Source organism: Homalodisca vitripennis, chromosome 3 (assembly GCF_021130785.1).
Source record: "Homalodisca vitripennis isolate AUS2020 chromosome 3, UT_GWSS_2.1, whole genome shotgun sequence".
In the NCBI taxonomy this organism is placed as follows: Eukaryota; Metazoa; Arthropoda; class Insecta; order Hemiptera; family Cicadellidae; genus Homalodisca; species Homalodisca vitripennis.
Window position 1 is genome coordinate 156,143,057 of NC_060209.1, and position 26,562 is coordinate 156,169,618.

Sequence of the window (26,562 nt, forward strand, 5' to 3'; positions counted from 1 at the left end):
ATTTTACTGCATAATTTAATGTAAGCCAATATTTAAAAATGTGAATTAAACATAATAATTTGCACTTGATGATTATTTTCTTTACCTAAATATTAACATGGTTTATATATATATATATATTAAATTTTATAAATTGCAATAGCCTTATTTAATTTCAATAAACATTGAATCACAAAAAGTACTTGCTCCGCCGGGACATATATATATATATATATATATATATATATATATATATATATATATATATATATATATATATATATATATATATGATTAGTCTAATATATATGTCATACCAAATAACAAAGACATAGCTAAAGTAAATGTTCAAAGTGTCCTCCATTATTTTCTATAAACATGTAACATCTTTTAACGTACTGATTATTCACCATTGCCATACCCAATTTTGCTTTCTATCATCATTTTATAATTTCTTTGATTACATTTTGCTTCTAGAGGAGGAACAGCCGCCCTCCCTGCTCTTTGCTGGGTAAACCGTATAATTTAATAAACAGAGTGGGTCATAAGTCACTTGACACTACCAGTCACTCAGTATCAATAATTTAACTCTAGTTGTAACCTGTCAGCTGTTACAACAAAACAACAGTATTAGGTTGTGTTGAAGTTAGCATCTTGTTAGAAGTGGAATCAAAATCAGTCTTTATTGTTACATCAACGTTTATACATAGCATTGCTATAGAAACAGGTAACATTGTTATAAGTTAATGTAATAATGATACATACACATATACATTCATACATATGCACATCACCATTCACATATACGTCATATAAACATAAACATATATAAATAAGAGGTCAAGACAGCGTAACAAATTTAATGTAATCTATGTTAAAACACAATTTTAAAATTCAGGATCCATCAAATACTCATCAACACTATAATAGTTTTTTCCAACAAAAAATCTGTTAGTTTGCTTTTAAATGTTTTTGAATTGATTAAATGTTTATATTTTTGAGGTAACTTATTGTATAGTTTTTTTGCCGTGTATATTGGAGTTTTTCCTACCAGACGCAGTCGATGTTTGGGATATTGAAAGTTATCATTTGATAAGCTTTCAAAATTTGATTGTACTGTTAGGGTTTTCAGAATGTATAAATTTTGAAGTGATAAGATTTTTAATTCTTTAAACAGAGGTTTGCAAGAAGTTCTAAATGATGAAAAAGTCATTAATCTCATAATTTTTTTTGGATCTTAAAAACTTTATCAAAGTCAGAAGATGATCCCCAAAATTCAATACCATATTGAATTGTTGAAAAAAAGAAAGAATAGTAAATTATTATTCTAGTTTCCAAAGTTGAATTTCGTAACACTAGCATTTGATAACATGCCGAGTTCAATCTTCTAATAATATTAGTGGTTACGGTAGATTAAGTTTTATAAATAATTAAATTAACCATGAATAATAAGCTCGCAATAAGAGATCGTGTTTTTATTCTTCAGCAGTGCTGGTTACATGATCATAATTACAATGACGTAGTAGAGTCAATTCCCAAACAGTAGACCATCATCACGACAAGCCATTAACCTAGTAAAACACATTTATGTTGTAAAACATGAATAAGTTAGTTGGCTATCTTTTTAATTTATTGGTCAACTGAGTTTTATCCTCGAGTAAGTTTGAACTCATAAACCATAGTTTATTGAAAATAATTTTTCAATTTTTTGTGGTGAAATGTTTATTTAGAATCAATGTTAAAATGTAATCTACTTCATTTTCAACGTGATAAAATACACTCAGCATTGAGATATCTGGAAGTGTATCTGGATCATCTGGGCCAATAGATTTGGAACCTTGATTTTTAACTCTTACTTATTTTACCATAGTAAATGGGTATATGTCCTATTAACAGTATGATATACTATAGTATAATATAATAAAAACAGTAATGATAAAGTAACTATACCTATAACACGATTTTTAAAGGAATTGACACTTTATGAAGAAAGTTGGTTAAAGATTTAAAATTAAAGTTATATTTTTTAAATCATCAAATTTGATATAGTGTTTTTATTTATGGTAAAATAATTATTTCTTTATAACCTACTGCTCTGTAAAGCAATTTACTCTTTCGTTTTGAGTGATTTCTAATTTTTTCGTATGAACGTTTTGCTGTTTTAGTAAAGGTTTAGTAAAAGTCTTACTTAGTAAATATATTATATATTTTTTATAAGTAGAATAAAATTATTTTAGTCTGGACTTTATTAGAAAAGTGGACATTGTTGTTTTCAAAAATATATCAACCAGTTAGTGGTGATAAAGTCCAGAATTTTTGAATATTAAATCAGATTCCAATTCTTAGAAAATAAATTCCAGATTTTCAAATCTTAACAGCTTTTTATTTAATGCTCGGTCAGATAAAATCATCGCCAAACCAATTCTGCTATTATCAGTGCCACATGTTAACAATCTAGAGTTTATTACCTATGGAAACTGCTCGTTAACAGTTTAAAGGAATTGAATCAGTTCAGGAAAATGGCTACAAGTCATCCTCTACCTTCTACTTTCTTTCGATAGGTAATAAAATGGCCTTTCAGAGTTTTTTAATTAAAAAAAAAATGGGACAATATATTTGTATTACTTATAAAACATATTTGATTGTCATATAAATATTAATATAATAAGTATCATATTTGTAATAAGAAATAACCTTTTGAGCTGAAATAAGTAACTAAAGCTAACAACTACTTTATAAATAATGTTGTAGGTCATTAATCTACTTGAATGCATAATAAAGAAATCTAATTTACTTAAAAAGATTGACTATCACACTTCTCACACACATTGCATAATACTATACCACTCCAGGTACACAGGACACACCTTCTACAAGATGATTCAATAATCAATTCAATACAAATAAATTATCGAATCATCTTGTACACCACTAGCGTTTAACATGTAAACTTAAAAACTACATTTATAAATGGCATGTAATTCAATATTTTGTATACTGATCTCGTTAAAAATCTGCCAGAACATATTATTCCACTAGTGCGTAGCATCATAATATAAGACACATGAAAAACAACTTGTGTTGGGTGTATTTTTGGTCAGGAGCAGTTGATGTTGGCCTCACCTTAGTAGATCAGTGATGGGATAGAAAACACAATTTGTTGACATCAGCGATATCTTGACTTGTCACATTTTAAAGTGTGACGGAACAATTTTGTTGTTACGCACAAAGGATATGTTACTAGATATTGTCTTGCATCCAAAACCAGTTTTACTATACACTAATAGAAATAAACGCATATTGCACAACAGTTGTAAAAAATTAGTAGGTCTTGAGGTTGATTTTATAACGCATCTCTTAGGACACTATGCACCTACCTAGTGAGCAATACAAATCATCTAAATATATAATAATAATCTGTTTACATTTTAGTAAAATTTTTAAGCGCTTTTGTGCACTATTGTAATTATTTTGTTCTAATAACAATATTTATTGAACAAAATCAATTTTGCTCTACTTTTTAAGGCGTAATATAGAGATTTAAACTATTTGGTGTAGAGAAAAAAAAGCAAAAGTACCAATAAACAGCCAATCATTTTTGTAATTTATAACAAAGGAATGGTTGAAGTTGATCTCCTTGATTGCAACTTATGGAACAAAATGTACCAACAAACATTGCGATGGCTTATGTGTACCTTCTTGATGATGGATGATATAAAAGTCAACACGCAGTTCCAATCCATCAATACTCGTCAGGAACCTTCTTCCTACTCAAGATGGCGTTGCCAAACTATTTAACTGTATTTATACTAAAAAAGTAATAAAAACACTCCAACCCAGGGAATACAACACCTAAACCTCTCCCATAAGTTGTATATGACAACACTGACTATTGTCCACTAGGAAATTATAGACAAAGAAAATGTGTAATTGCGTAGAAAAAAGGAAATTTGTCTCCTCAGAGGACAAATAGGGTGTACATCCAAAATGTTTCATGAACTATCACAAAACAAACATGATCAGTGTTACAAAGTCATTGTATTGTAACATATTACCTATGATGATTATTTATCAACTTGTTACATTTTTAATATATTTAGATTGAGAATTTCAATTGGTACTTTGGGATTATACCGACCACACCAGTATGAAGAACACAAAAATAGAAATTTATAGAAACAAACATGATAGAACGAAAAAACAACTCTTCAATTACAAAATTACAAACTTACAAGCATTTCCAGGTATTGTGATCGGTATTGTTGTCGCTGTTATCTTATCTTTCTCGAGAATCCTGATTACGGCAGGCCGCGCGGCATCACGTGATTTGCACGGTACATCATTGCCTTTCCATTACAATTCAATTTATATTTCTGATTAGCCCCTCTAGAATTTGATATTTTACTGATAGGTACTATCTCGAGGGATGTTTTTCTTTCGTCGACATCAGCGCGGGGCAGCACCGAAGGTGCTGCCGAAGCCCGCGCTGATGGCCGGAGGCACTCGCATTTTGGGTGGCGGAATGTGATCAAGAATAAAAACAAGTTTTGAGTGTTTTTTTAATAAAAAGTTTAGTTTGGTAAATGTTTGTTTTTGTTGAATTTTTGTGTTTGGAGAAATGTAGAGGTAAAACACGGAAGTACAACAAAGCGATGCACCAGCTGAACGGGCGGCGAGACTCTGCAATCACGTTATCTACTAGACGCTCGACTTTGACCTCTGTCTGAGGATGGGGAGGTGTTTGCGATAAGACAATTCCTGTTTTATATTGACGAAATATTGTTCTCTACGCTAATCTAGTAATCAGTAGAAACGAAATGTGAAATAACGATTCATGTCTGGGTGTGGTCGGTATAATCCCAAAGTACCTTTCAATTAAATATTACATTTTCAATTGATTACCCTACAAAATACTTGTAATAAAAACTTTTCTTTGTGACAAAGTAAGATCCAGATAGTCATCATTACGGCCTCCTACTTTTACTTATATTTTATGAACTGCTGATAAATTATTTAAACAATTTAAAATTGAATTTTACACAACAAAACTTTATAAATTAGTTAATTAAATTTAATAGTTATAAGAAATGTACAAAGTTACATACTGAGTAAGACTGTGATATCTTCCATGTGACGATTAAGCTGATGATGATGCAGTCACATAGATACATGTCCTGAGCAGACACATTTTTATTGAGCTGAACGAATGTAGATAAGTTATCTAGTTTTACATACTTTCCAATGCTCAGTGACTATAATCATATATAAATAATAACTGTTATAGTAAGCAATTGTTATCTTCTATTTGGAATGATAATTATAGTATATTCAAGGATTACTAAATTTTTCATGCAGATTAGTACTCCATGGCCATGTCTCCGGTTATAAAACTTTTACTAAATCAAGAGTAGGGGAGACTGTTGTACCTTGATGACATTGTACCTTGGATCACTTGTCAGTTCTTTGACAAATGCTGCTACCTAGGAGCCAGCACTCAAACTACGTCTTCCTTTGTCCCCTAGACATCATTCTGAGTGTGTTGTGACAGTTGCAGGACGTGCAGTTTTTTGCTCAGAAAATAAATAGTTTTTTTAGTGTAAAAAGTAGTGATTTCGACTTTTAGTATTTGTTTTTTAATTGAACAATGTTTAGTGTAGGATTAATGTGAACTTATCACTGTACAGAGACCATCTATTGGTGAGTAATTCTACATTACACGTTTGCTTCTAAAAGCTAACATATAAGTTTTTAGGCTAGATTGTTCTAGAAAAAAGTACCCTCGTGTACCGTGGATCAAAACTGCATCGTGTACCTTGGATCACTGATCACTGGTACACGATGTAACATATCTTTACTTGTTTGTTTCAGGAAGCTATGCCACGAAGCAAAACGGGTGTTAGCAAAGGGACCCAGTAAACCCAGAAGCATTACAGAACGCCATTAGGGCAGTTTGTGCATCACTTGAAAAAAAAATTATCAATTAGGGAAGCATGCAGAGTTTTTTTAACATAAAAATTTGCGACATTACATCGCCACATTAAAGCTTTTAAGGAATCAGGTGAAAATCAATACGAGTACAGGGCAAAATTTGATGTTAAGAGAGTTTTTTAACGATGAGGAAGAAATTAAACTCAATGAGTACCTTAAAACTGTTGCTAAAATGCAGTATGGGCTAACTAAAAGGGGAGTTCGCAAGTTGGCATTTAAATTTGCTGTTGCAAATAACAAAAAATACCCAAATAATTGGGATACAAATAAAAATGGCAGGGGAAGAATGGATGAGGAGCTATTTAAGCAGGCACGCTAATTTGTCAAGAAGGAAACCTCAAAAAACAAGCCTCGCTCGCACAAGTGCTTTTTAACAAGCACAATATATGCGAGGTCTATCAAACCTCGTTATTAAAAACAGTTTTCCATTTTGACATTTAAAAAACATTAACCACGAGGAGTCTGTCAAACCTCGTTATAAAAAACAGTTTTTCATTTTTTTACATTTAAAACATATATTCATTTTTGAACAATAAAATGGCCACGGACACAAATGCTCTATATGAAGTAGGAGTTATGGTATTTGCAAAGGTAAAAGGCTATCCCTACTGGCCGGCAGTGATAAAAGGGGGTTACAAAAACTGACAGAACTACCAAATTTTACAATGTCACATTCTTTGGAGATGAAAACACTGCAAAATGTCAAACAAAATGACATGTGTCTGTATTCAGAATACAAATTAAATTCATGGAAAACCAAAAACAGACAACTTCAAAAACAAAAAATTTAATGAGGCATTGAAAGAAGCTGAGACATTTTTTAAAAACCCATCTTGTAATAAGTCTCTAACAGAGAGCAACTCCAATAAAACCCTAAAAGGCTATATTAGTCAAGACTCAATATTAGAAAGTACACTACCAGAGCTAGAAGAAAGCTTAATTGAAAGTGAACTGCAAAATGGGGAAGACAGTCTAATCATGGCAGCAAAATTGGGAAAAGCACTGCTTAAAGAAAACGAGGCCCTCAAAGAAGACAATCGAAGGTTAAACTTCTTGCTAAACAGTATGGAGGCTAAAATTGAAGATTACAGCCGAGAGGAAGAAACTTATCTCTCAAGAGTAGAAAATTTTCAACAAAAAATTTCTGATATGGATAGGCAACTTGGAAAAGAAAAGCAACTACTTATTGATACACAACAAATCTTTGAAGACCACGATAGACGACAAGCACAAGTTCTAAATGACTATGAACAAAAGATTAAAGAGCTATCTAAAGAAATATTAATTTTAAAAAAAACGTTTAAAAACCCAAGAAAATATGTCCCAAGAAAGGGTTCTTGAAGAAGCTGGTACACAAACAGACTCCCCACCATTTTCAGTAGCTGAATCAACCCCACTGGTAACAGAGATTGTTCAACTAAAAAATAATCACTATCTTCTAGAGCAAAAACTTAACCGTTTAAACCTAGATAGTCAAAACCGTGCAGAAAATCTAACAAATCAAAAGAAAAGGGAAGCTGTAAACCAATCTCATAACTCTTTAAAAAAAACAAAAGATTAATGGGAATTCCAAAAATAAAATTTAGTATCTCTTTACAAGTACAAAAAATTAAAGAGCAAACAACCTACCCCAAAGAACCTTACAACAACCCAGTCCTAACCATATCAGATAAACAGCGACCAATTCCCACATGCATACCAAGGGACAAAGGAGTCTTTGAAGTGATCGAAGTGGAAGCCATGTTTCACAGAGAAAATATTTGTACAATGCCGGAGTCTAAAGATTACAAAAAACCAGCTCAGAAAATCTAATAAGTCACCACCTTGTACAGCTAAACTTAAAGCACCCAATGAAACATACCAGGGACTTTTTCGACAAGTATATTGAGCACTATAAGGCAACACAAGAACTTACCACTACTAACGAAAAGTCTCTATCACCCCATCTGACGACAGTAACTGAAAATACAAGCCAAAAAAAACAACCACCATTTTTTAGACCAAATCCAACAGAAAAAAAGATCAAATTCAAAAACAGGTATATTATAAAACTCAAATCTAAAACAAACCTAAGTAACCTAAAAATACTACACCAAAACATCCGTGGACTAGACAAAAAATTAGACAGACTTAACCACCTTCTTAATGACATTGACCCCATATACTAGTGCTTACTGAACATGGCCTGAAAAAAATAGAAATAGAGAATACAAAAATTGAAGGGTACTTTCTCATAGCAGAATACTGCAGAGAAAAATCATAAGCTTGGTGGTGTTGCCATATATGCCAAAGAAAACCTCAAAAACTGCACAACAGCAACTGACATATCCCACCTCTGCCAAGAATTTAACTGTGAAGCAGCCATGGCAGTAATTGAATCCATGGGTAAATACATACACATTCTTGGGGTATATCGATCTCCCCAAAGAGAATGTACGAGCCGGTGTAAATGCCTTATCCAACATCTTAGAATATACTCAAGCACACAACTAAATCAATCATGCTTGCTGGAGACATAAACATCGACAGGATGAAAACAACCCTAGACAACACTATCCTAGAAGATGAACTACACACCCATAACATCCGAAGACTGCCACTTCCTGCAACACGTATCACACATAGCACTGCCACCTCAATTGACTTCATATGCACAAACATAATCGAGGACAACATTGGCACAGCCATACTTGAAACTGGACTTTCTGACCATACTGCTCAAATTATAAAAATATATGAATGGAGAGTAAACATCCCTCCACAGATCATTCTCAAGAGAAACTTTTTGTTATTCTAATACAGACCAGATAAAATCTCTCCTAATGAATAAAAACTGGAATGCTGTCTATATGGCCCCAGATGCAGAGCAAGCATACAACATCTTTCATAGAACTCTCCAAGCAACGCTAGGACATTGCCTGTCCTACTAAAAAATGTAGTCAAAAACACAAAAGGAAACATGTGTATTATGACAACGAGGCCAAAGACCTTAAAAATGACTTTCTAAAAGCCCTGCACAAATTTGAGACCACAGGAAATACCCAAGACAAAGAAGATATGGTGGTAAAAAAGAAAAAATTATGATAAAAACTTAGAGAAAATAAGAAAAAAATGCTAATGCTGACTTCATCAACTCGGCTGACAACAAAAGTAAAGCTCTTTGGAATGTCATAAACAATGAAAGAAGAGGAAAAACATCAACTACAGCCAAACATATGTCTCTCAGTGAATGGGAAACATGTGGACAACCCCACACAAACTGCAGACCACTTTAACACCTTCTTCACAGAAGTAGCAGAATTGACGCTGAAACAGAATAACTGCTCCCCAGGGGACGCAGATGATAATGAAAATTACGAAACTCCACTTAACTATGTTGATATAATCTCTATATCTAACCCCAACATGCATCAATGAAGTACGGAACATCATAAATGCCCTAAAATCAAAAATCTTCAAGTGGAGTGGATGAATATTCTTCTAAAATTGTGAAACACTGCTCTGAAGAGCTAATGCCGCCTTTAGTCAGCATAATTAATAAGTCCTTCAGCCTTGGTGAGTTCCCTACAGCCCTTAAGCTCTCTAAAGTATACCCCAAACATAAAAAAGGTTCAACACTGGAAGTCCAAAATTACCGTCCCATCTCTCTAATCTCAACATTCTCAAAAATCATAGAAAAATAGCTCTACACAGACTCATGGCTCACCTAAAACAAGAAAATCTGATAACCGAAAAAGCAACATGGATTTTTGAAAGGAAAAATCAACCAGCTCTGCCATCATCAAGCCTTGTTGAACATGTTATTGACCAAATAGACAAAGAACAATACGTATCTGCACTCCTTTCTTGACTACAGCAAGGCGTTTGATTGCCTGGGCCACGACATCATCTCAAAGAAATTAACATCATTAGGAATCAGAGACACAGCTAACAAATGGTTTGTAAGTTACCTCACAGGCCGATCTCAAATAGTCGAGCTGCAAACTACCCATTTATGGTGTAACTACTTCACATCAATCCAATCCACTACCTGTTACCCGCGGAGTACCGCAAGGATCTGTTTTGGGCCCAGTTCTCTTTGTCTTATTTGTGAATGACTTCCCAGCTTATATACGTGATCACAATACCACTTGTGTGATGTATGCAGACGATACAACATTGTTGATTAAGAATGACTCTGCTGAAGGAGTGTACGAAAGTGCCACAAGCTCTCTCAGTAAAGCCCTCAATAACTGCAGAAGGAATGATCTAGCCATGAATCCATCGAAGACAGTTCACATCAACTTCAGCAAAAGGAAGGACCATATCCCTAACCCACTTGATGTATCAAGAAAAGACCATATCAAATTCCTTGGCGTAACTATTGACCACAAACTTACGTGGACTGAGCATGTAAACCAGGTTTGCAAAAAAATCAGCACTGGTATATATGTAGTACGCCGAATAAAATGTATCGGCAACTTGGAGGCAGCAAAAAACAGCTTACTATGCTTTGGTGGAAACTCATGTGAGGTATGGACTTGCTGTTTGGGGTGGATCCTCTGCAGGAAACCTGAACAGAGTACTACTCCTGCAGAAAAAAGCTATCCGAACCCTAGCGGAACTCGAACACCAACAAAGCTGCCGACAAGCATTTAAAACCTTGGGAATTATGACAATTACTGCACTCTACATACAAGAAGTAATTTTGCATGTTGACCAACTGCATGTACAAACAGGAAAAACCCTTCATACACATAACACACGCCATGCAGGAAATTACACACTACCTCTACATCGGACATCACTTTTCGAGGAAAAAACCATCCTACATTGGTAGGAAGCTGAGGAACCTCCTGCCACAAGCTGTGAAAAACCTCAAGGGAGCTGCCTTGAAAAGATGTCTTTCACAACTTCCTGGTGGACCACCCAATATACACCATCGAAGAATTCACAGAAGTAAACAAGGAAGATTGGAGGCTCTGACATCTTTGTATTGATTATTTATTAATATCTGTTATGTAATTTGTTAACATTGTGACTCTATTACTGTTCTTGAAGAATATGTTAATAAAGAATATGACTATGACTATGACTATGACAATTTTTCCCTATTTTACAACAACTTGGAAGATGTACACAAACGAATTCGGACCTATTCCACCAGAAAGAATCTGGAATCAGGACGAAACCGGGTTGACAATGGTTCAAAATCCTTCAAAGATAGTTGCCCCTAAAGGTATTAAGCAACTTGGCAGCATGACCTCTGCAGAACGTGGACAGCTAGTTACGTTAAGTTGTTGCATTAATGCACTTGGTAATCACATACCGGCCGATGCTAATTTTTTCCTAGGGTACACTTTAAAGATTTCATGCTGAAGGGGGCTCCCCCGGGGACAATTGGTGGGGCAAATTTGTCAAGTGAGGGTGGTCAAATGAACAGCTGTATGTTAAATTTTATGAACCACTTCATTAAGCATACTAAACCCTCCGCAGCTGAACGTGTCTTGCTAATAATAGACAACCATGAAACGCATCTTTCATTGGAAGTTTTTAGAACTTGCTTCGGAGGCTGGTGTGGTAATACTAACCTTCCCCCCACACACATCGCATAGGTTACAGCCATTAGATTTAACCATTTATGCACCTTTAAAGACTTATTACAATCAGGCAGTTGAAGCTTGGCTCTGTAACAATCCTGGCAAAACATTTGATATATATTCTATTGCTGAAGTTGTTGGACTGATCTTTCCTAGAGCGTTCAGTACAAGTAATATCATACAAGGTTTTAAAAAAGCCTGGAATATACCCTTTTGATAGAAATGTGTACACCGATGATGACTTTCTGGCATCGTATGTCACCGATCGTCCTCCTCCAACTTCGGAAGTTAGACCTACTCCACAATCTGAAAACGCCGTGCCTCCAACAACACCAGTACCTTCAAGTGATGCTCCTTCATCAGGGACTTTAGAAGTACAATCTGAGACCAGAGAAGTTGTGCAATCTACAGCTGTAGAAAGGGATATTAATTTGCCTTCGACTTCAACCAAAAACACCATTACCTTCGACTTCGACATCAACCGAAACACCAACTCGCAATTTGTCAAGTCATAATAAGATGACTTGGTAACACCAGACATGGTAAGACTATGGTAACACCAGAAAGAATTAAGACCTTTCTTAAAAGCTCCGTTACGGAAGCAAAGTGGCAAAGGGAGAAAACCTGGGAGAACAAAAATAGCAACAGATACACCTGAGAAGGATGAAGTCAGACGAGAAAAGGAAAAAAAGAATGAAAAGTAGCAAAAACAAAAAAACAAAAAATTTACAAGCAACAAAGTTCAGCCAAAGAATAAAAAGAAAAATAAGCCAGCTGTTAAACAAGTGCTTTTTTGAGAGTGACTCTGATAATGATAACACTTCTAATGATAATTTTGATAGTGATGCTGAAATTGAGACCTACGCGGGACTATAAGAACAGATGAATGAAGAAATGTATGAGCAGCAGGAGGAAGAAATGTTTGAAAGAGTAACCTTTGAACCAGATGATTACGTTCTCGTAAGATTCCAGAGAAAATGTAGTAAGCCAGAGCATTATGTGGGTCAGATTGTTTCAAAGGACAGTGATGGATTCGAATATCAGATAAAGTTCTACAAGAGAATTCAACCTACTAGCAAATTTGTAGAAGAATCTGCTGAAATATTCGACGTATCAATTGAGGACATTGTCATAAAATTACCTAAACCTACTGTATTGTCGGGTTCCTCAAGAACACTAGGGCAAATGCGTTTTTTCTATTGACTTTTCGAAACTACAATGTGAAATAATTACATCTTTGTCAGAGTTTTCAGGTGTTTATTTGATATTCTATGTTTGTATTTCAGGTTATTTCTTTGTACAATTAAGGTTTTTATGTTGTTAATTTGTCAAATAAATAAAAAACATACTTTTCCTTTACTGTTTATTTTGTCACTGTTATAAAAACCTCTATATCCAAGGTACACAAAGTTAGTGATCCAAGGTACATGAGGGTGTGATCCATGGTACATGACCTTCATGTACCATGAATCATTTGTAGAATAAAAATAAAAAAATCGTAAAATAATAAATAGGACATTTTATGAAAAACCACATATGCACAAATATGCCAAAATATATAGACAACAAAATGTGATGGTACTTGGTACATTAAATCTAGAACAACCAATGTTAAAAATATATCAACAAAAAGTGATCCGAGGTACAACAGTCTCCCCTATGTGTTATTTCATCTAATTATAGAATTCTCGAACATTTTATTTGTTTTTATTTTACTTACTCTAAATACAGGAATAATCAGAAATAAAATCACAACACAGTTAAAAAATGTGATGTATTTATTTTAAAATAAATACATTACAACATTATAAAATAACTAAAATATGGTTTAGTGGCTAATTAAACATAACTGAATGTAAATAAACAATGTAGATAAATACTATTTATATTTATATTTTTTTTATGAAAAAGTATTTTAATAAAAATTCTAGATGTTAATTCATTTGACACTAAACGTTTCCTTCACATCATTTACTATTCATAACAATACCAAAAAAAAACCATTGTGGACATATTGAATTATAATACAACTCTTAAATAATAATTATAAATTAACACTGTTTGTTGTAATGCTACAAATCATAATAATAAAATTTTATATACTTTATTTTAGGATAAAAAATAGAGTAGTTACATATAAACAGAACCATACAAAATGTGAATTCATTATTAAATATAACCCTAAACAATTATTAGAAATTAACGCTCAAAAAATGTTTGTTGTACGCTACAAAATCATAATAATAATGAAAATTAATATACTTTTTTTAGGATAGAAAAATATAGAAATAAAATATAAATAAAATCCTCAAAAATGCAATTTGAATGAAGGACGCATGCCAAAATCAAATTACATGTTAAATAAATTTAATAATGTTAAATTACACAAAGAATAATGCTACTAAAGAGACATTTTATAAACTTCAAAGATATTTTGTTACATTCTGAATTATTTATAACTTTATTTAAAGAAGTACTAATTCCCCATAGTTTTTAATAGAAATAGATTGATACAAATGGAATAGGATTTACTAAATATTTCGACTCTTTGTGTATTTAAGGTACAAGAATGACTCAACAATTTAGAATATTATGTAAATTAAGTACAATTTTTCAGTGATTGAAAACATAAAAATCTTAAATTTTTATATTCAAACAAAGAAACAAGAATATACAAAACCAAAACTCACATAAATGATTAGAAAACTATAAATAACTTAAAGCACAATGCCCCTTTACTAATTGCATAAATACAACAACAAACTTTCTTAGGGGTTGTTTGTTTTGTAGTTTTTACACACAAATATAGGTCAGGTTGTAGCGCTGGAATTTTATCAATATTATAATACAGTATTTCAAGCACAATTATTACTCGCCATACAACAAATTTGTCGATTGGAATTCCATAAAATTATGAAATAGCTCATATAGTAGACATTTTGAAATAAACATAATTGAATCAGCAATTAAAAAAGGTATTACCTGTTTTACAGATAAACAATAGCATACAAGTCAAATATTTAAGACTGGCAATCATATCTTGAGTGAAATAATTATTACATTAACCCTTTGAGTGCCACGGGTATTTTCCGAAGGCATATGCATAAAGTGCCACGCTGTTTTTCGCATATTTGTAAGCTTTTGGGAAAAAAGCTGTTGTAAAATAACTACCAAACAGATTTCTATCATTTTGTTGTTGTTTTTTTCTTATTAAAGGCAGAATGTGATACATATCGTTACAAATAAAATTTGATTTATAAAAATATAAAAATTTCAGTATTTATAAAAAAAGTTTTTTACTTTTATATAAAAAGTTAAGTTTCGACCTAATTTGTGTGTATACGGTATTTTTAAGATTTTTTTTCTTTATACCATGATAAAGGCCATATGATTCTAAATAAAACCCATGTGTAATATCTTATTCTAGAATTTTAAAAACATGGCATTATATGTATTAACAAAATGCTGCCCGGTACCGACATTTTATAAACTGTACTTCATTTGTCAGAGTTTAGAAATTACTTAGTAATGATGTAGTTTTCCCAATAAATCTAATAAAACATTAATATAACACAAATAAATATGATTAGTAAATTTAGAAACAAATACTTGCTAACATATTTACATAAAAGTTTACATTTACTAAACAATAACCCTAATAATATTTACACTGAAAATTCACGTTTTTCGCTTGAACACAACTCAAATCATACATTACTTTTGTAAAGAAATACAGTAAAATACTGTATAAGTTAATATTTTATTTTGTATTTACTCAAATGCTTGGTTATCGGCACATAAACAACAAGAAATGCCGTTACGCAACACGGTACTCGTCCGCTACGTCGCGTGACTAGAAGACAGAATCATCTTACAGGTACTTATCACAGCCCACTATTTTTGGACGAGTTTTCCTTATCAGAGATCAAAATAAACTTCGTTATACATTCCTTCTTCCATAAGGAATCTAAAAATACTCGATGAGTCATACTTCATATCTCCAATCATCTCAAAATAGACACACGAATGACCTGACATTTTCGAATAATGAAACGTTGTTCTTATAGTTTTTGATTGTCGTAATAACTTGTAAATTCCAAAATAGGTTAAATAAAGTCAGTTGTTTTTAATACTGTAATTTATTTTGTCCCCGATAAGGAAAACTCGTCCAAAAATAATGGCTTCTTGATAAGTACCCAAACAACATACGTTTCACAGATAAAATAGTAGAGAAACAACATAAAACTCGTATTTATTGATAGTTTGGATCCTATTGAATACAGCCGTCTGATTATTTGGCCAAAATAATCTTGTACTATATAAAATATTATCGAAATGAGAAACGTCAAAATTGGCGACGCTGGCACTTTATGCACTTTTCGTACCGTCAAAATTAGCGGCGCTGTGGCACTCAATGGGTTAAACAACAGAAATGATACAAAATCAATCCTGTGTCAGTTCTTACAAATTAATAATTTATATTCAATGAAAATACTTTAAAAAGTCTCCATAGTGAGTTTAGTCACTGATTTAATAACCCAGAAATGGTCTGTCGCCATGTGGCACTGAACGGAACTTTCAGGATCATTATCTTTGTGTTGGGTAGCAGGGCGGTCAGCATGTTGTGCAGCTTAGGCAGTTGCACCACATCCACCTGCGTCACTGCTCCCTCCTTGGGCTTCTTACCATCGGCGATGGCAGGCTTCAGTAACGGAACACAGTTTCCTGCAGACTCCTTCTGTGGATTTTGAATGGGATTCTTTGCTGATGTGTTCTTCTGGCCCGTCTCCCACAGGTCGATAAACTTGTCCGTGACTCTCAACAGCTCTAGTGTTAATCCCCAAACAAAGAAGTTAAGCGTTTTGTCCAGTTTGCTTACACCCTCCATCACCAGGTGGTTGGTAGTTGCTGACTGGAACATGAAAACCAATGTGTAAACTTCTTTGACATCAACATTAAATTGACAGATCAAAATTAAGTTTTTAAATATTTATACTACTCACATATATGGTAGACCTATTACAATTGATTCAACTCTTATTTTCAAAATATTTTATAATAGAGGACAGTATAGTTTCAAGAGAGGATGGAAAATATGGATTGAATAGAAAAATATGAAAAGAAATAAATCAAAGAAAATCAATAGGGAAATATTCCATCGTTTAGGGACGTGTAAGTCTAAATTTTAAAATATGCAAAATTAACTTGAAAAATCTTGTGATATTTTTAATGAAGCTTAAATGTTGATATTTCTGCTTTTGAGCGGATATTTAATTATGTATCTGTCTTCTTTCATATTCTTTTATTTATGGTTTTCATTCATTAAATGTTGAGAAAATGTGTTTTGTGACTAACAATGATTGAATTTACATAAAAAACCACAACTCACATCACAACTGTTAACTCTTTTAGAGACGAGCGAGTTATGTATATTCCTCAAAGTACATTGTCCAAGGAGACAATGTACTTTTTCTTTTTTTTGTATCACGTAACAGCTGTTGCATGGAGTCACACTAGCTCTGTCATTGCCGATCAACATCAAATTTTGTATTCTTATAGAAGTAAAGAAAAAACTGAAAAATATTGTTTTTAATGGTAAAATTAATTTTTGTTCTTATAGTAAACTATAATACTTACAATAATAATAATAATAATATAGTTATAAAATTATAGTAAGTATAATTATAATATTAGTATTTTGAAGTTGAAGTATATACTATATGCTAAATAGTATTCGTAAAACTATTTGTTTTTAATATTTACTACACAAAAAAAGTAAATATTTTTATACAAAATCAAATTATTATTATTATATAATGTTGGCAATTTCACTGTGAATAATAAGATATAAATTATAAGTATATCTCTTTTGATACTATACTTATAACGTACTAATAAAATGTTTGCATTTTCTATATTTTCACCTTTGTTTTCTTAGGACAAACTTCAGAAAAAGTATTCACTTCAAAAGTATGTACCAGAAAAATTACAAAAATGTCTGTTGTCCTAAAGGAGTTTAGGTGAGTAATCATCTATTTACTATGTTAAAATATGTTTCTAAATATTATCTCAATTAAATTTCCCCCTGTATTTGAAGAATATAGTACAAACATTGTATGAAGCAAATATTAGTCACTAAGGTTTAACCCTCTAAGTGGCAAGCGACGTCTGAGACGTTCTATTTACGCCGCCGTGACGTGGCAAGCGACGTCTTAGAAGTCGCTTCACATTGCCGCTTATTGCTAGGCAACCAATAATTATTTTTACGCCTAGTTTGCACAGTTGCGTTCACCACTAAATTTCAAATATTTCATATAGTATCATTAACATCATGATGAAATAATCAATGGTACTAACTGAAATAATCCTAAGTTTTCTCCCGCGGCCTGTGGCAAAACTAGCTGAGTAGGCCTACGTGACTGTTTCGTTTCTCTTGGCTTGTACATATAGCTATATATTTTCATTATTATTATAACATCATCTATCTTTTTGGTTTGTAATAAATTTGGCATTGTTTTTACAATCTGGTGTTAGTTTGTTTATTCACTGTTTCCTGGTACCAAATTTCATTTTCAAGTTGATCACAAACAAAAAACTAAAAATAATAATTTACTGTAATAAACTGATCTGGTAGATCTGTAGAAAAACTATTTCTCTTCAAAATAAAATATAGTATGCAAAGATTCTACAGCATTTAGGTTGTTTTTTACCAGTTTCAACAAAACAACTTTTTTTGCTATTTTGCAAAAAAAATTTATTTTGTATTTTTTCATTTATTTTATTATAATTTTCAAACTTTTTCCTTTGGTATTTGTAGGTAATTATTGTTTCTACCTTTGGTATATAATGGATTTTCTGTAACTATGTTTTTATTATTTTTTACAAAGTGTCAAAGTTACAATTTTAGTTCGGTCAATCAACATTTTTTGGTTTTTCACATGATAAGTCCAGTTCAGGTTTCAAGAAATCATTTTATTTTGTCATAATATGAAAATTCAACTCTTTCTGAAGAATTCAGTATGCAACATGACTAGGTTAGAGTAAAAAATATATTTTTGGTGAATTTCTAAAAAATACTCTGCAAAGTGGCCAAAAAGAGCTTGCCACTGTGGAAGTTTAGCATTGCCACTTCTAGGGTTAATCCCTTAAAACCTCAAGTAGTTGAACAAATTATCTATTGGCGAGATCAAAAATTTTCACTCCACTCACTAATCCATTTTTTACTTATTTCCAACAGCAAAATTACATAACTAAAAATTTTTTAATATACTGAATCGAAAACTTTGAGACCTACAGTAATGAAATTTTATCTACAAGACATATTTTTTTAATAAAATTAAATAAATTTTAACATATCTAATCACCAGATTCTTCATTTAGTAGAGTGAACTTCCTGTAAACTCTGACTCTTGATTGTGGAGATCGTATTCAAATAATTAAGGTTATCATTTTCGAAAAACAAAACTTTACCTTATACATCTTAATCCATTTGAGATTACACACAGGCACAACCTATCCTACAAAATACATTCAGCTAATACTAATGGTGACCACACTCTTCTTGAAAACATGACCACGGCGTAGTAGATTTTTTCTGATCAAAGGAGCTAGTGATTTGTTGAAGCCGAATCTCAAATCAACCGAACCTTAAATAATTTGGTGACTCTGCTGATAGGTAGAATCTGCAGGGGAACAGGGATCTACACCGCTACAATATAAGAACTAGGGTACTCTTCACCTTTCAGCACAACGCCTGAGGCTGTCGATCTTCCTACATAAGGGTAAAACTCTACAACCACCTACCTGCCAGTAAAACTCCTGTCCAAAAATCCAGGAACTAGAAGATGGCTTTACACCGATGACTCCTGGACCGACCGTATTACTCAATAGAAGAGTTTGTATGAAGGGCATTTCAAAACTCTTTTTGCTACATTTTGAATATTAATGTATACTTAAAACTGAATCCTGTTTCTGTTACTCTGTTTATAAACTTTAAATAAGGAAATTTTCATTCTCTGTATCATTTTCTCCTATGCTCCATTTGGCTAGTCATGCTAGTTTTCTTTCAGTTCTTATCTTTTCAGGGCTCTCTCCTAAATGTTAAATTTTTAATTTGTATTTATATTTTTAAAAGTTTGTAATGACACGCTTATATTACATTTGTTAAATGTGACTATTACTATAATTTGTTACCTGTGTTACATAGGTGGGAATCATGAGCAGTATTTTGATGTTTGAACATCGAGCCAAGGATACCTCAAATCCAGCCTTGACATCAAAATTTATAAGCTCTAGCTGTATCAGAGATGGTAACTGGCTGATGGTCCGTAGGATGGCATCTGTAGGGCAGTCACGTTGTCCCTGTACAGTACAACTTACAAAATCCAGTTATAACAATTTTTTAAATTAGTTTTGTACAAAATCATGTTTTTCATCTGAACTTTTACCCATTGGGTAAATCACTGAAACTTCTTATATAAATCAAGTAATTTCACGATTTAATTAATATTAACAAATTTTCCACAAGTTTCACACTTTTCCTTTAATGTTTAAACTATAAAAAAAATCTAGCAATGGCAGTTGGAAGTTGTACAAGCACTTATTCATTTTCTATCAATATTTGCAAAATGTGTGCAGCAATTGAATTTTCTAACAAATGTGAAGTGCATCCTGTAAATAGGATTTTTACATCACAATAAAAATAAGCAGTAAGTTTGTAATGTTAATGGGCTAAACTCTATATGGGTTCATTAATGCTTTAAAAGTGGTTAAAAAACATCCATAACGAAGAAAGGAATAGCAGGCCATCGGTGGTGAATGGTGAACTTGTTGACCCGATGAATTCAACAGCTAGAGAAGATCAATGTTTCACAATCTCTGAGCTTTTATATACATTAAAATTTCCAGAATTAGTTCGTTCAGTTCTCAGCATTTTGATGATTAGGAATAACTCAAAGACGCTGTCACTGGTTCGCTAAGGCACAGATGGCACAACTTTTTGGAGAAGGCATGTCTAAGTCAGTTAAATCTAAGTTACAATTATTTAGAAAAATAGAGGAAATATGTACTTTTCCTATTAAATCATAGTATATAATCAAATATGTTTATCTGAATGATATTTTTCAATAACAAAACAGTGTTACTTTTGGCCCCATTTTTTTTATTCTTGATGTATATTATATTAAAACTTATATGTCTAAAAACAGTTTTTCAAACATTTTTTACTTTTTATTTATGTTAGGTATATATAGAATTGTATGATAACTTAATAAAAATGTGTAATTAAAAGTAAGCAATCACACTATATTCCATTAATTCATCTTAGTATATAAATATAAATGAGATTTTAAACATTTATGCCTATTAAAAATGTATTTAAAATTTATTACTAGTTAAGTTTTAGAGCTGAAATTAAATAAAAATGCTGAAATAAAAGAAATATAAATATATAAAGTATAATACTAGAAATAATTATGTAATAAAGCTAAACAACAATTCAATGCCCACTCAACAATAAACTGCATAGTTAGTTTTCATTTACAAGCTGTCTTACATATGGAAGTATTATAGCAAGTTGTCATCTATTATAAGTTCTATAGCATTTATATAACGTATAAAGTTTAGTTCATATTTTTATAAGAAAGATCTGTGATCATCTTGCTGGAAGCTGCACTTTTTTATACCAACCTCTATACTATTACCTAACATCTCTCTCCCTTGTGTAGTTAACAACACTGGTTTGAATAATAAATAGCTATGTTTAGAAAACTGCTATTCCATACCTTCTCGAGGCGAAGATGTCTGAGCTTTGTGAGCTGCGAGAAGCCCTGTATCACATGTGTCTCTGTCACACTCATCATATCCCCCAGCTCTAGAGACTCCAGCTGAGTCATCTTGCCTACCACCTCCAGTACCACCGCCATGTTATTGACCGATATCAGTGACTGCAACAATAAATCCATTTTCTTGTGTATTTCTGTGCAAAATAACTTGAATTTATACAAAATATAATACTAACTAACAGTTATGTTTCAAAGATCGGAATATATCCTTTTCTTCAGGTGACAAAAAGCCTTAACCCAGGAGCAAACACGCTTACATTCCACCTGAAAGAGTCAAGATGACCCATAATGTAAAAAATTAAAAATAATGAAAATTATTGTACTTATTTAACTATTAACATATACTTGTTGATTTTGGATCCATACAATAGAACTGCACTCATTTTGATTACAAATTGTAGCACCTTGCATTATCTATTTTTCATAGTCTGTATACATAACCTGGAACAAAACATTTCAGTTTCAATGATCATATTTAATTTTTTTGAGATAGGTACAAAATATGTTGATTAAAAAAAAAAAAAAAAAAAATTAGTTATAACACATTTAAACCTACTTTGTATTTAAAAAATATTGAATGTTCAAAACGTAAAGGTATAAAAACTATCACTATCTTGGAGAATTCCGTGTTCATCTAACAACATATGTTTTTCGGGTCTACAGTAAGCGCTTGTATTTGGTTCTTCATCATTTCACTTAGTTGATAATGAGTGTTAATACAATAGCATAATACCATAAATATTTAACCCTTTATACTATACATAATGAGTAAGGACATCATATGACGTTTAGCCTCTGTATTTTTGTATTATCGTAAATGCGATGCTATTACTGATTGCCTTTAAGTAAAATTGTCTGTAAAGTGGTTCCATCTATCGGCAACATACTTAACTTCCACGTTTGTGCTCAAAATCATCGTAATCTGATTTTACCACCAGATTGCAGTAGCCACCAGGTAGAAACCACCGAATCAAGGACGCTTTGCAGTCAGAATATGCCGCCACATTATACTAGCCATTCCTTGTATAGTGCATACTGTGGCCATATTTAGAGTGACATATTTATTAAGCAACCATCTAGTTTGTTACTGTTGTCTAAATGGCAGACAATATTGATTGACTCTGCCGTAGTGAGGAAATAAGACATTTTATTTTGAAAAAGTACTGAAATATTGACTTGTAGAGCACGCAGTCCTTTTTTATTAAGCTTTCAAATGTAAATAAACATTTTAAGAGATTTTAATTTTTTACTCCTTTTAGTAATTTTTTTTTATTTCATCCATTACTCATTTTAGCCTATCAAAAGAATACGTTATATGACGTCCATACTCTTTAAAGGGTTAAAAATCAAAAACCTAAATTTATTTGATGTGAATAAATTTGTCAATGAAAATGGTTATTATGAGTCCGAGTGACCCAAACATCTCCTGGAGAACAGCTCCGTTCAAATTAAACAAAAACTGTGCATGCATGTAGATGGTGGTGAGACAAGAAAGTAGGGAGGATCAAACTTATCAATATGTAGTACAGTTAGGGACACTTATGTGGTAATGAACTCGCCTAAATCATAGTTAACAATGGAACAAGGTAATAAAAATAATAGATTTTTCTTCAGTCTTTCACTATTTCCGGTATCTGCAGATGTTTTTCAGTGCCCTCGTTCTGTACAGTGGCATGGTTGGCACTGGCTCCAAACACTCTGTACCTTCAGATATATATGCTTGATTTTGTCAGTTGTTATTCAACTTGTTCTGTTGTTAACTATGACTTCGATGAGTTCCCCACACATTGATAAGATTTTTATTTTTATTTCCTTAATCTTTATTGTTTAACACTTAGAGTGCTAATCCCGTAATTTTACGGAACGGCGAAACTTCCGAAGAATGCTAATCCCGTAGTTTTACGTGGTTGTCATTTCAATTGGTATTATATTACATTGTCCGTATTTAAACGGGTTTTGCCTACTCTACAATGTTATTTGGGTTTTTAGTTACACAATTCACCGCTAGAAAGCGTCAGATGTATTGTATGAGCTTAATGACAAAGCAACTTCGGTCGCGTTGTTTACGTGCCGCTAACGTGACGTTCGTTGCAGCCGGCAGTCGATGTCGCAATCATGGTTTCTTGCAGCTTGAACGACGTTTGCGATCAGTGATGTATTAGATAAAGATAATTTTATTGGAGTAGATAGTATTTTTGACGATTCTGACATTGATCCTGATTTAATGGAAGAAGATTAGACACATACTTCAGGTAAGAATGAGTAAGTCTATTTATCATATAAACATCAGTCTAAAAGTTTGGTTATGTTATTGTTTTCGTGAATCAAACTATAATTTGTATTATAATAAATTAACTTTATACAACTAATATTTTATTCTCATGAATAAAATAAAAATGTATTCATATTTTACATAGTATATTATTATGTTACAGATGCTAAAACAGTGCTGACAGCGAAAGTGATGCCGACGCATCAATATGACGGCATAGTTTTTTGTCAAAAAACTACAAAACATAAAAACATGATTTGTATTATTCAAAGGACAGTTTATATTTGTAAATGGGTCATTGTAAATAATTGTATGTATGCTTAGTTTAGTAAGTTAGATAAAAAAACTGTCTCAAAAAATAATTTTTTTTTTCCAAAAATATATGTTTTTAAAAAACATTTTTTATGTGTAGTTTTTAAAAAAACCACAAAAAATCTCACGTTAAAAGAAAGACGAAAGTAAGCTGAATTAAGGTATTTAAGTATTTTTCTCATACCTTAAATAGTTTTTTTTTAATAAAGTTTTGAAAACCACCAAAAACGCCCAGCATTCTACAGAGTTACATGTCATTTAGGGCCAGCACTCAAAGTGTTAAGACATTTTGATCTGAATAACAATATATATTCAAATTCAAATCGTAGTGTTGAGTTTTTGACACATTTGTGTTGGCAAATGCCTATAAATTTATTATACTTAATTATAATGAACTTTAAACAAAGAATTCCTCTTAGTGATATACAAGATACACACATATATTCATAACTCTTACTCCTAAAGATAATACAACTAAGACCAGTCACAAGAATTTGTTAGTGTTGTACAAGGTCCTCTCTTTGGTAGTACTAGGCCTGGTTGGAGAATATTTACTTTTTAGTTTTAGTATATTTTACTAAATTACAATAAATTTAAGATTATAATTTATTTAGCGTTAATCTAATTTAACAGAAATTGATTTCAGCATATAGTAGCATTTTCATATAATATGAAGGCAGAGTGAGAGAGAGAAAGAGGATTAGGCAATGCTTACCCCTATAGGAGCGATACCTAAAATAACCACGCGTATTGATGCAACTGCTCAGTCCTTGTTCAGATGTCCAGCATAATGTATCTGCTATAAGCAGTTCCTCAACCCACCAGATTAGCCGGATTTTATGGGTTCTCTCTTGTAGTAATAATATATTAAACCTACCTACTTACTTGTCAAAACCCCTTTGTAATCCTCTCAAACAGTGACTTGTGCAAGTTTTACTACAAGATGAATTTTGAAGACTTTCGCACGTGACTACCGCAGCAGTTGTCAACTGACAGTGTGCGTTATTTTCTTGCGTTATCCATCCTATCAGTGCTGCATCTCTTCAACCCCTTAGGACACTTCCAGGTGTGGACTAAGACTTGCATTAGTGGTCGCAGAGTGATCTAATGTTCCTCCGAAATAAGTTACTGTGAACCCGTTTCAGCTTTAAATATTTATTTTCATTCTATGTTAATTAACCTATAGTTGCATATCTTTTATTATTCTTAATCAGTTAATATCAATGCCTCTCACGAAACACTGGTATTAGGATATTATTGAGGAATTATGTGTTTTTATCTTTAGTGTCATATAGTATTAATTATTTATAATAAGAAACATATAATAATTGGTATTAATTTTAAAGTAAAAACAATTTGTTTTCATAATTTTTCTGCAGAATGTACTCATATAATTTTAACAATATGTCACTCGTAAGTGTAAAAAGATTATACATGATGTATTACTGAGAAGTACGTAAGTTACAGGAAACAACTAAAATCGGAACTTAAAATGTAAGATGATGGTAGATCATACACTTTAGTATTGGAGTTATTAATAGTCTGATTAAAACAGAGTAAAATATACATTTTTTATACAAAATTACTCACCAGGTGATTTAATTTAGTCAGATTCAAGAGTAAGGACACTTCAATGACACATAACTCTCTCAGGCCTTTAAGCTTCAATTCTGTCAAATTTTTACAATTTCTTAAGTTTGTCAAACTAATTTGACTGCTCCTGAAACAGAATAAAAGCAACAGGATTAATATTGAGCCAACACTTGGTAAGCAGAGAAAACATACTGGCCTGCTGCAGATAAATTACAATTAATTATTATAATACTTAAAATATAACAATAATTTGCTTAGCTTTAACACACTGACTGCGGTAGGTATATCTAACTACTACCGGGTGTTCTTGAGTCAGTACAGGTCTCGTGCCACATTAAAGATGTTAACAACATACACCTTTATCTAGCTACTATTTTTGGTAGTATTAAGTTGGTACATTTTTCATACTGCAGTAAAGATTGATATCAAACTCACTCTCTTGAATCAGACCTCTGGGGCTGCAAAGAGGTTCCGCCTCTTTGAGCTGTCTGACTCTGTGCTCCTCTACGGGTGCGAGATATGGGTGTGTAATGTATTGAATTACAATAATAATTATAATAATAATTATTATACATATTATAAATCGTTACTGGCAAGTTAAAGCCACAGCCAAAGACCAACTGTATGATCGTATGATGCTGTGACGTCATATGGGGTGATCAGTTTGAATAAATGCCATTGGCTGTTCTCATCACGCCACCAGATCATACTACCACTACCACTTCCAGTGTCCTGCCCTTGTCTCTCTCTAAGTTACCCTCCAACCTTAACCGAGCACAGTCGATGATGTAAACTAATTCAGTCTTTTATTCCGATTCCCCGTAACCCGTACACAACAATTGGCGACGAGGTATTAATGCGATCCCGCGAGTGCAATGCAACCTGTTCGATTGTGCGTAAATAATTTCTCCGAAAATTATAGTGGGAGGAAGTGTGTCTGTAGTTTGGCGTCACGTGGACTCAAAATCGGTACATTTTGATGTTGGAAGACAAGGTC

At 32.4% G+C, this 26,562-nt stretch overlaps 1 protein-coding gene and 1 long non-coding RNA gene across 2 annotated transcripts in view; one reads left to right on the top strand and one right to left on the bottom strand.

Annotated features, from left to right (window-relative positions):
* The first annotated feature begins 1,166 nt into the window (after window positions 1–1,166).
* On the top strand, window positions 1,167–19,551 carry LOC124357692. Its single transcript, XR_006921967.1, has 3 exons — window positions 1,167–1,636; window positions 17,485–17,566; window positions 19,222–19,551. It is a non-coding gene; the product is annotated as an uncharacterized LOC124357692 (long non-coding RNA).
* The window catches only part of LOC124357690, a 59,410-nt gene continuing 48,687 nt past the window's right edge, over window positions 15,840–26,562 (bottom strand). The window contains exons 8-11 of the mRNA XM_046809681.1: window positions 25,563–25,692; window positions 21,329–21,490; window positions 19,740–19,907; window positions 15,840–16,458 (exon numbers count right to left, since the gene is read on the bottom strand). Of these exons, the coding sequence (XP_046665637.1) occupies window positions 16,069–16,458; window positions 19,740–19,907; window positions 21,329–21,490; window positions 25,563–25,692 (850 nt within the window). The 3' untranslated portion in view covers window positions 15,840–16,068. The remainder of the gene's footprint in view (window positions 16,459–19,739; window positions 19,908–21,328; window positions 21,491–25,562; window positions 25,693–26,562) is intronic.